At 41.8% G+C, this 12,159-nt stretch overlaps 1 protein-coding gene across 4 annotated transcripts; it reads right to left on the bottom strand.

Annotated features, from left to right (window-relative positions):
- Positions 1-960: 960 nt before the first annotated feature.
- On the bottom strand, positions 961-10,993 carry LOC120025150 (COP9 signalosome complex subunit 2-like). Of its 4 annotated transcripts, none has more exons than XM_038969603.1 (13): positions 10,912-10,993; positions 10,261-10,374; positions 10,107-10,184; positions 9,821-9,946; positions 9,218-9,316; positions 8,516-8,593; positions 7,958-8,132; positions 7,454-7,632; positions 7,178-7,230; positions 5,208-5,305; positions 4,807-4,889; positions 4,452-4,510; positions 961-1,563 (listed from the first exon to the last, which is right to left on the bottom strand). In XM_038969603.1, exons 1-13 carry the CDS (start codon positions 10,963-10,965, stop codon positions 1,419-1,421), a joined length of 1,341 nt encoding a protein of 446 aa, XP_038825531.1. In that variant the 5' UTR covers positions 10,966-10,993; the 3' UTR covers positions 961-1,418. The 4 variants fall into 4 exon arrangements, with proteins under 4 accessions (XP_038825531.1, XP_038825533.1, XP_038825530.1 ...); XM_038969605.1 differs by having other exon boundaries at positions 9,218-9,307; XM_038969602.1 differs by having other exon boundaries at positions 10,906-10,974.
- Positions 10,994-12,159: the final 1,166 nt, after the last annotated feature.

Genomic DNA, 12,159 nt, shown 5'->3' with positions numbered 1-12,159 from the left:
GTTATGTCGATATAGGATTCGTTTTACTGTGGATATAGATACTTTTGTACCCGTTTCCTCCAGCATCTTCACAAGGTCCTTTGCTGTTGTTCTGGGATTGATTTTCACTTTTCGCAACAGAGTACATTAATCTCTAGGAGACAAAACGCAGCTCCTTCCTGAGCGGTATGACAGCTGCGTGGTCCAATGGTGTTTATACTTGCGTATAATTGTTTGTACAGATGAACGTGGTCCTTTCAGGTTTGGAAATTTCTCCCAAGGATGAACCAGACTTGCAGAGGTCTAAAATTATTTTTCTGAGGTCTTGGCTGATTTCTTTTGATTTTCCCATGATGTCAAGCAAAGAGGCACTGAGTTTGAAGGTAGGCTTTGAAATACATCCACAGGTACACCTCCAATTGACTCAAATTATGTCAATTAGCCTATCAGAAGCATCTAAAGCCATGACATCATTTTCTGGAAGTTTCCAAGCTGTTTAAAGGCACAGTCAACTTAGTGTATGTAAACTTTTGACCACTGGAATTGTGTTACAGTGAATTATAAGTGAAATAATCTGTCTGTAAACAATTGTTAGAAAAATCACTTGTCATGCAGAAAGTAGATGTCCTAACCGATTTGCCAAAAGTTTTAATTGCTCCAACCAAAGTGTATGTAAACTTCCGACTTCAAATGTCTAGCCTACAACACCGAATCAACTTTTGGATTCTAATAGATTTGCTACTGTTCTGTATGCAATGTGATGGATGACAGATTCACTCCCATCACTGAAAATATCTATCTATTCATACGTTTCTGCACACAAACAATTGACTAACACTAAGAACAGGAGTCTGTTGCAACTACCAAATACTACCGATATTTACAAATAATATAGTATGGAACCAAAGTTAGCATGAGAGCTAAAAAGTAGACGGTATCTAGACCTACATTGAAATGGCATATACAGTAAACACAGTTGGAGAACATTCGTTTTTTTTTTATTCACAACAGCCAACGTGCATTCAATGCTGCAGCTACATGTTGTGAAAAAGGTTTCCCAACACCAGCTGCCAGTCAACAGGCACAAATAAACCATTGTGTTATTGTACTCAAACTGCCCACCGAAAAAAATACAGCACTTTTAAAAAGGTGTTGACAGTGATATTTCTTAAATCATTCTACTAAAGTCTTGTGAAAAACAAACACGAGGGGCTTGAAGTAAACTGAGATGTCCCTTAGAGAGTGCTGATGTCTTCTAGAAAGCAGTATCTCTCCTTCTCTGGGAAACGCAGTGTCAGATCACAAACATCTCTGTGCTGCTGTGTAGCTCAGCCCATCCACACTGGATGGTTTGGTTTATATTCTGACACATTGGAACAGTTGATTGAGATTCTCCTTACAATCTTTCAGTGCTGTCCATTGTCACATGTCAGTCAGAATCATGTGAGTTTGCTGACGATGGCTTGATTGAGGGAGTTGAGTTGTTTAGTCCATTTGTCTAAGGCAGTGTAGCGCGCCCCTCCTCTCTTCTGGTAGTCTAGCTCCAACAGCTGGTTGACCTGGTCGATACGGCCTTGGATGGTGCTACAGGGAGGAAACCACAGAGAACAATGGTTCAATAAATACAACACAAGAATGGACATTGGCATCCTAGCAACATGACTAAACATTCTTTCCATCTTGGTCAGGATTTTTTGGGGAAATTGATCAAATATGGTAAACAATATTGCATAAAACAATGTATCTTTATATAAAAATGGGATCAACAACATCATATTTGCATTCGATTATGGTTCAAATGACACAAATCACTGTGGATAGCATTAGTTGGAGCCATTGTTGAACTTCTTTCACTGTTTGGTTTCTGTCCAGCACCTGAACCACTGATGTGTGTACTCTCTCTCAACCAATTATCACATCTACACTAAGCTGTCTGGTGAACACATTCCACTACATACAGTACATATTCTGTTGAGCTCTGTGACAACGGTGGGAATGCAGTGTCAAATGTCAATCTGTTCCAGTTGACTGGCTGTAGATGTGATCTGGCTGAGGGTAGTAAACAATACACAGCAGTCTGCTACAGTAGCGTGGGAAATAATAAAGACATGATAGATAAGATACCCGCAAACTGTTGATTTCTCCCAAAGTTTTATTTGCCCAATGTTTTGATCAAAAGGTCTTCATCCAACTGACAAGGACCTTTGGATCAAAACATTGCACAATAAAACTGCGGGAGCAATCAACAGTTTGCAGGTATCTTTCTTTCATAAGTTTACTTTTTGTAGCCTGCAAGTTACTGGATGTGTGTGCGTACACTACTTCTAAACCAAATAATGAAACCAGTAATTAATGACAGATCTGCAATAAACTAAGCAGGGAAGAATAACACCACAAACAGAGACAGAGGAGAGAGAGACAGAGCGAGAGAGAGACAGAGAGAGAGACAGAGATGCTGGCCTCCTGCATTCCTTAAGGTGCAGGGTGGAAACTATGAGGAACTGAGAAATGAGGAATTCAAATGATCCCCGTACAGGAAACATGCTCTGCTTCGTCTTGCGATGCCTCTGTGTCAGCCAGGTACACTATACACTGAGTATACTAGGGCTGTCCCAACAAAAAAAATAGTTTGTGTATGTTTATTTTTCCCATATATAGACACACCCTATTGTTTGAATAAAATCAACTATATGTTGGCTACTGCGCATGTCTGATGCTTTAAGCACTGCAATTAAAAATAAAGACACAAATTACCAAAGAGGGAGCCAGAGATCAATATAGCCTAACCAGAAAGGCAAAAACCTGTTCCCAACCAGACCCTCCTCTTCCCGCTGCTGCTGGCCTTTGCAGCTTCTGCCGTTAGGCTCCTGAAGTAGCCGGTAATAGGCTACACCAACGGTCATCAACCTTTTCCATTTGGATTGGCAAGTTATTTCTACTGATCTGCGTGCCAGTTATAATTTTCATATGCACATTTTTGTAGAACAGTTTAATTTAATTTATAATAAAGTCTTCATATCTCAAAATCAATGTCATGTGGTCAATAAGAATTCTACCTAATGAAAAAAGTAACTTCTATTGCCAATAGGTAAAAATAACCTACATAATGGCAATAAATAAAAACACTGTAGCCCGCAGGTAGAAAAAATCCCGATAAAAATATCCTATAAATCACATAAGTAATCAGGTATGCCTTTATGACGTTTCCACCCGATCAGGGTATTACATTTTTTCCCTCTTTCATGCCGAGTGGTTATCGAAAGAGAGCTGGAAATATTTTTTAAATAGGCTACGTTGAGGAACTATTTTCATTCTCAATGGATGTAAAAACAGACTTTCTTTACTTGCTGTTGAAGGCGAAGAAAACATTTCTTTGAGAAGCTCCACAGTGATGGGGAGTTAAGACAGAAATACTATCAGATCCCCAAATTGGCACATTTGCGCACCTACATTTGCGCGCAGGCCAGGTACCCTAGACCTACTTCTGTGTGTCCCCTTACTCAAGATTGACAGGAGCGCTCCAAACAAAAGAAAATGAAGACAACTCGTAAATTGAATGGAAAATTTGTTTCTCACAAGTGTAGCATAGGTTGTGCACTCTGCTAACAATGTGTCCACTCCTACAATGACAACGGTAAGACTGGAATAATAATATAGTGAACGCATTAAAATAAATGACAGTAACCAAACAATGTAGATAAGAAATGTTGGTCATTTATGTTAAATGTACAACTGGTGATACTGGTGTACCATCCCGCGGCCTGCAATGGATTAGTCCACTCAGACAGGCGTGAATCAGACAGGTGTCTCGTGTGCCATCATTTTAAAAAATATATTTGCCACTGCTCGACTGAAAAAAAATCTTGGTCGACCAACAGCCTATTGACCAAACGGGGTAAGCCCTAGAGCATACAAAACATTAGGAACACCTTCCTAATATAGAGTTGCACCCTTTGCCCTTTGCCCCTCAGAACAGCCTCAATTCATCAGGGAATGGACTCTACAAGGTGTCGAAAGGGGATGCTGGCCCATGTTGAATCCAATGTTTCCTTCCCACAGTTGGGTCAAGTTGGCTGGATGTCCTTTAAGTGGTAGACCATTCCTGATACACACGGGAAACTGTTGAGCGTGAAAAACCCAGCAGCGTTCCATGTCTCAAGGCTTTAAAATTCTTCTTTAACCCATCTCCTCCCCTTCATCTACACTGACTGAAGTGGATTTAACAAGTGAAATAAGGGATCATAGCTTTCACCTGGATTCACCTGGTCAGTCTGTCAATGGAAGAGCACTCGGTGTAGTATATAAGAGGTATTCAGCCTCTCACAGAAATACGGAAGAGTCTAGAGAAAACATACAAGTCTTCCATGGCGTGAATGTCTGTTTGATGCAAAAAACTTTTCCTAACAGTGTATTCTACACTCCTAAATAGTCATTTGGGCCACACATCAGATGCATGTCTAGGACAAACTTACTTGTCCAATATGCACTGCACCAACAAACTCTCCACGTCACAAACATCTATGTTCAGCTCCTGAGACAGAGAAGACAGAACACAGGGCGTTACACTTTGATCAATCCAAACAGCAACATCAGTGACCTAATAAATACATGATCTACTCAGCAAAGTTCATTATCAGATACATTATCAATACACACAGTGAAGTCAATGATTAACTCTAGCATGGTCTCAGATCTGTTTGTGCTGTCCTACCAACTCTTATTGTAAAAATCATCATGCCAATGCCCATAGGAATTGGCAAAAAAGCACACAAACAGATCTGGGACCAGACTAGTTAGTCCAGATGCCAGTGCTGTCCTCAGACTTACCTTAGAGATGAATGGGATGTGTATTCTAGTGTAAGGCTTGATGAGCGCGATAAGGACCTGGGTCCTGATGTTCCGCAGCAGCTCTGGAAAATAAGACGACACAGCACTGATCAGAGTCTCTTCAGACCTCACCCCCGTCCACCAGGACACACTCACCCCCGTCCACCAGGACACACTCACCCCCGTCCACCAGGACACACTCACCCCCGTCCACCAGGACACACTCACCCCCGTCCACCAGGACACACTCACCCCCGTCCACACATCTCAATATGCAGATACTGGTACAGTCTGTCTCAAGTTTGTTGAAACCTCGCCTTCAATGCAATACTTCCATGTCTCGTTCATCAACAAATGTGAGAAAGCCCACACACATACACACACAAACAAACACCACTCACCCTCTATGTGTTCTCTGATGAAGGGGTCATCCATGATACTACTATGGTTGGTCTTCAGTATCTTCTCAAACTCTGTGATGTCATTATTCTGATAGGAGCTGAGAGTAGACACACAACAGAAGAACAGTCACTGGGTTAGAATAATGACATAACAATCCATAAAATAATGACATACAGTTGAAGTCGGAAGTTTACATACACTTTAGCCAAATACATTTATTCTCAGTTTCACAATTCCTGACATTTAATCCGAGTAAAAATTCCCTGTCTTAGGTCAGGTAGGATCACCACTTTATTTTAAGAATGTGAAATGTCAGAATAATAGTAGAGAGAATGATTTATTTCAGCTTTTATTTATTTCATCCCATTCCCACTGGGTCAGAAATGTACATACACTAATTTAGTATTTGGTAGCATTGCCTTTAAAATTGTTTAACTTGGGTCAAACATTTTGGGTAGCCTACAACAAGCTTCCTACAATAAGTAGGGTGAATTTTGGCCCATTCCTCCTGACAGAGCTGGTGTAACTGAGTCAGGTTTGTAGGCCTCCTTGCTCACACACACTTTTTCAGTTCTGCCCACAAATCTTCAATGGGATTGAGGTCAGGGCTTTGTGATGGCCACTCCAATATCTTGACTTTGTTGTCCTTAAGCCATTTTGCCACAACTTTAGAAGTATGCTTGGGGTCATTGTCCATTTGGAAGACCCATTTACGACCAAGCTGTAACTTCCTGACTGCTGTCTTGAGCTGTTGCTTCAATATATCCACACAATTGTCCTTCCTCATTATGCCATCTATTTTGTGAAGTGCACCAGTCCCTCCTGCAGCAAAGTACCCCCACAATCCTGATGCTGCCACCCCCGTGCTTCACGGTTGGGATAGTGTTCTTTGGCTTGCAAGCCTCTCCCTTTTCCTCAAAACATAACAATGGTCATTATGGCCAAACAGTTCTATTTTTGTTTCATCAGACCAGAGGAAATTTCTCCAAAAAAATATGATTTTTGGCCCCATGTGCAGTTGCAAACCGTAGTCTGGCTTTTTTATGGCGGTTTTGGAGCAGTGGCTTCTTCCTTGCTGAGCAGCCTTTCAGGTTATGTCGATATAGGACTTGTTTTACTGTGGATATACATACTTTTATACCCGTTTCCTCCAGCATCTTCACAAGGTCCTTTGATGTTGTTCTGGGATTGATTTTCACACCAAAGTACGTTCATCTCTAGGAGACAAAACGCGTCTCCTTCCTGAGCGGTATGACGGCTGCGTGGTCCAGTGGTGTTAAGGGAGGAGACCAGAGCTAAAGAGCAAATGGCTTTCAAATGGGCTTTTTATGGCCGATGCCATTCAATCCAGCATCCGCTGTGTTAACGAATGTGGCGCCCGTGAACGGTAGGGCATTCATGCTTCTCACACTGTTCAGAGCAGAGATACCAGAAACCCCTCCCCCAACTCGCCTGTCAACCAGTCATCGTCTGGGAATCAAACACGAGCTCATGTAGGCCTCAGCCTTGTTTTACATTTTGAGAGAGGTGTCAGAGCCACAGCCTAGGAGCGCTTCCATTTCCTTCTGCAATTGCATCACAATCACAGAGCAGACCCTCTGTGTCGTGGATCCCAGACTGACCATCACAATCACAGAGCAGACCCTCTGTGTCGTGGATCCCAGACTGACCATCACAATCACAGAGCAGACCCTCTGTGTCATGGATCCCAGACTGACCATAAATTAGGTTGAAGAGACGCCTCAGCTGAACCCGTGGTTAAAGGGTATCTTCACTATGTTACACCTCTATCAACCACTTATATGTGATGTAAAACAATAACAGCTTGGGTCGACTGACAACTCAGGACAAATAAGTGGAAATAGGTTGTAAATAGTGACGTTATCGTATAACTGATGCCATGGCTTTCTACCCTAAAATATCAGCAACACCACCATGGATGACTAGAAGCACACACACGTGTTCTTACCTTACTAGATTTGTCATGGCCAAGATCTCTGGGTCGTTTTTATAGGGTTTGGCCTGTCACAGAAAAACACAATAACAACAGCCACTGTAATACAACACTTTATCAAGCAGTGTTTGCTGCAGGGGATTTGAGTTTGATTAATGCAATGTTGCCTCCAACAACATAGAGGTACGGGATGCATCCACCACGTGTATTTCTCCATAATGATAATGTTAGTAATTGCTCTAAGGGGATAAATAACATTTAACTGGACTTAACTAAACTGAATGAGTGTACCTCCTGTGAGTCGAAAGGGTTGATTCCAGACTTCATGAGCATGTTGGCCAGCACCAGGTACTTCAGACAGGTGGTTCTCCTGGGGCTGCCTGACTCATCGTAGTTCTTAAACGCCTCAAAGAAGTCTGTGTGGGCCTTCTCAAACTCCCCCTCTCTCAGGTGCATCTTACCCCCACACTCTGGGGAAGGGGACAAAACAGGAACAGGCCTGTTAGTACATCACATAAACACACACAGTGACTGACACACATCTTTTTACCATCTTTTACAATATTATCCATTTTTCCACAATAGTGACAAATCTCCCCGAGTCTTCCGACAGGTCAGTTTACAAGCCGTAACCATAGAATTCCTATTCTAAGGGGGATTCTTTTTCTATGGTCAATGTATTTATTCAATGTAAACCACTGTGTGTGTGTGGCTCCAATGCAATACATGTAAAAGATAATAATGTTGACAGCTATGCTGCCTTCAGGGTTTCATGTGTCTACGGTGGTAACACACCCCTGATGACTCCCATAATGAGTGGGTGAGGGATAGCAGACTTGATGTGCAGGGACTGTTCATACAGGGCCTTCAGCTTCTTGTTGTTCTTCTGGGATGTGTACATCTGGATCTCCAGAGCATAGATCTCCAGGAGCTGGGTGCCTTTCTTTAGGTCGTCCTCCCCGTCATCTGTCTAGAGAGACATAGATATACAACATTACAGATCACACACACATAAAAGACCATAGATCCCCAATATCCTTTGTCTGCACTGCACATAGATATAGAACTTAACAGATCACATATACACATAACAGACCACAGATCTTCAACATTGTCTGTCTGCAGTGCACATAGATATACCACATAATAGATCAGATATACACATAACAGACCATATATCTGCAACATCATCTGTCTCCAGTGCACATAGATATACAACATAACAGATCATACCAGTATACAACAACAACAAAAATACTGCTAGCAGACATATTGGGAACTTAGCTACTCAGATGGCTGTGTAAACCCCATCAGACAAAACGCTGTCTCAGACTACCACCTGCCTTACTGTACCTGACAGGACTGGTGCAGCTGTCTGAGGATCTTCTGTAACTTCCCAAATTCTTCCCTCTCCAGGTACAGCTTGCCCAGCTGAGAGACAACCAGAGGACTTTAGTTAAAACAGGTTGAGAGACAACAAGAACGACAGTTAAAACAGGTTGACAACCAGAGGACTACAGTTAAAACAGGTTGACAACCAGAGGACTAGTTAAAACAGGTTGAGAGACAACAAGAGAACGACAGTTAAAACAGGTTGACAACCAGAGGACTACAGTTAAAACAGGTTGAGAAACAACAAGAGAACGACAGTTAAAACAGGTTGACAACCAGAGGACTACAGTTAAAACAGGTTGAGAGACAACAACAACTTCTATGTTTGTGCTATCACTAAATAAGGATGTTAGGGTGTTGTTTGGCAAACAATTTAACACAAACAGATCTCGCTACCAGTCTAGGGCATTGCAGAGGTAGAAACTCCCAAACACAGAGGTCTGACAAACTGCCAGATCAGATATTGTCCTACCCATAGAAATAAACAGAAACATTGTGTACTACATGCATGTCCCAATTCTCACTTGTTCACTTCACTTTACTGATTTGAGAGGAAATTACTAGTCCCTGCCTCCACCAATCCACTGCTTTTAGATTTTTGTGGGAAGTAGTGACCGAGTGCACACTTTAGGAAAAAGCTGATATTATTTGGACACACCCTACCTTTGTGTTGGTTTTGAACCAGAGTCTGTCGTTCTTGGCATCCTTCAGAGCGTCCAGCGTCGTTTCATAAAACTCCTGCAGCAGGTCCATCTGTGACACATAAAACAACCAACCACAGCCCACATTAACACCTCAGTCATCTAGAACATGAACCTCAGCCCACATTAACACCTCAGTCATCTAGAACATGAACCTCGGCCTACATTAACACCTCAGTCATCCAGAACATGAACCTCATCCTACATTAACACCTCAGTCATCTAGAACATGAACCTCAGCCCACATTAACACCTCAGTCATCTAGAACATGAACCTCAGCCCACATTTACACCTCAGTCATACAGAACATGAACCTCAGCCCACATTAACACCTCAGTCATCTAGAACATGGAACCACTGCCACCACTTCATTCATACCAATAGGACTGACAGAGTCAGTAACTTAATCGGCCATATAAGACAAAAGTTGAAAGAAATTGATAAAAAGTTATTTTTTAAATGGAATAACAAACAGTTCACATCACTTGAGATTTGAGCCAAAATAAAGATCTGAGCTTTGAGGCCAAAAACCCATTGTTCTGGTTCCAGGTATTGCGTCTATACCTGTTTGGAGGTAGAGATGTAGTCTAGGATGGAGTTGATGGACTTCTCTGAGTAGTTTCTGGTCACAGCGCTCCTGATGTATGTCAACAGCTGCTTGTACCGAGACATCATCTCTGGGAAGTTGGTCTGTAGGACACACACAGGAGACAGGAGACAGGGCATTGAGTTAAGTTGCAGTGGGAATGACAGTATGTCATAAAGAAAAACTCAAAAGCACTAATCATACAGACTCAGAGATGGAGAGTAGACATTTTGAGACAACACCACAGCGCATTTCATTTCTTACTAGCTTGAAGTTGATTTTGATCATCTGTTTTAGGGCTTTGAACCCCCATTCTCCCTTCTCTCCCTCCAGCTCCAATACCTGCCAATAGAGAGTATACATTAGCATCATACACTCATCAATCTGTGAGTGGAGCGAGTGAGTAGCCAGTACCCACCTTCTGAAAGCTGTTGAGAGCTGCTGTGGGGTCATCTTCCTTCAGTGCTTTGGAGTTGTAGTACTGGTTCTCCAAGTCGACATTTGGCTCTGAGTTACTGTCCTCGGAATATTCCTGGGTTGAGACATAAACTCAGGACATAAGTTAGCTGGCTATGAGTTAATACAACAAAGCTTGATAACGTGACAGAGATGTTATGATTGGGCTAACGGCTTGCCATAGCTGTTTACTAATGAGTCTAAGTAGCTAGCTAGCTGTTTTATCTAACCAGCAACGGCGCATGCCCAGCTACAGGGTAGTTATCTACACCTAGCTAGCTAGCTAAATGGTTGTATGTTTGTGGCTAGCTATGGTAACATAATATGCTATAATTAATTGACTAGTATAGCTAACTCAGTATACTATAGCAAATTCAGTTTCCCCCATGTCAAGCAGCCGAGTTTAGCTAGCACTAGCAGCAACTTTGCAAGCTATCCTCGCCTTTATGCTAACGTTAGCTGAACAAGCTAGCTATCTAGGTAGTTTAGCTACCTAACTAGCTAACTCCCCTGCTCCGACCTAGCTAATGAAAATATACTAGCTAAGGAAACAGCTCTGATTAGACATCAATAAACAAGGAAATAGAAACGTATTATGTAAACTTACGCTTACCAGATCATAATCTTCTTCATCGTCGCACATGAAATCATCTTCCATGTCAGACATCTTGACTGGTATTCGGAAACAACAAACAAATCGCAGCTCTACAGCGCCACCAAACACTACGCCGGTTTCAGCGTAGTACTGCATTATTCTTTCTGGTATTGTAGTTCGCTTTTCTACCCGAAGCTTGCGCTGTCACATCACATTTAGATAACATTGGTCCAGCTACAATTCAAACATAAGAAGTATAGATCTGTAACATTTCTAGTCTTTTCAATGAATTCAATTTGACTCACAGATAACTATCTTACCTTATCATCATAGAAATAGCCATAAAAAACTTGCATCACAAATCAAAGGGACAAGCATGAGGAACATGTATTTATGAAGTCTTACTCCTGCCTTACCTCCCTAGTCTTACCTCATTTGCACACACTGTATATAGATTTTTTCCTATTGTGTTTTGACTGTACATTTGTTTATTCCATGTGTAACTCTGTGTTGTTGTTTGTGTCGCACTGCTTTGCTTTATCTTGGCCAGGTCGCAGATGTAAATGAGAACTTGGCCTACCTGGTTAAATAAAGGTGAAATCAAATATTTAAAAAGTTTACAGGATATATCAGGGACTCGTCCATATTGTAAACTGAAGAGTGCAGAGGTGTGTGTGTGTGTGTGTGTGTGTGTGTGTGTGTGTGTGTGTGTGTGTGTGTGTGTGTGTGTGTGTGTGTGTGTGTGTGTGTGTGTGTGTGTGTGTGTGTGTGTGTGTGTGTGGAGGGGGTAGTCATATACATACACACACACACATACAGTACCAGTCAATGGTTTTTCTTTATTTTGACTATTTTCTACATTGTAGAATAATAGTGAAGACATCAAAACTATGAAATAACACATATGGAATCATGTAGTAACCAAGAAAGTGTTAAACAAATCAAAATATATTTGATATTTTAGATTCTTCAAAGTAGCCACCCTTGGCATTCTCTCAACTAGCTTCATGAGGAATGCTTTTCCGTTCATCTACTCCGCGTCTCACAAAGACACGGCGGCTGGAACCAAAAATCTCAAATTTGGACTCCAGACCAAAGGACAGTATTCCATCGGTTTAATGTCCATTGCTCGTGTTTCTTGGCCCAAGCAAGTCTCTTCTTCTTATTGGTGTCCTTTAGTAGTGGTTTCTTTGCAGCAATTCGACCATGGAGGCCTGATTCACATAGTCTCCTCTGAACAGTTGATGTTGAGATGTGTCTGTTAGT

This window comes from Salvelinus namaycush, chromosome 30 (assembly GCF_016432855.1).
Source record: "Salvelinus namaycush isolate Seneca chromosome 30, SaNama_1.0, whole genome shotgun sequence".
Taxonomy (NCBI): Eukaryota; Metazoa; Chordata; class Actinopteri; order Salmoniformes; family Salmonidae; genus Salvelinus; species Salvelinus namaycush.
The sequence above is the reverse complement of the archived record's forward strand: the minus strand, read 5'-3'. Positions and strand labels throughout refer to the sequence as shown.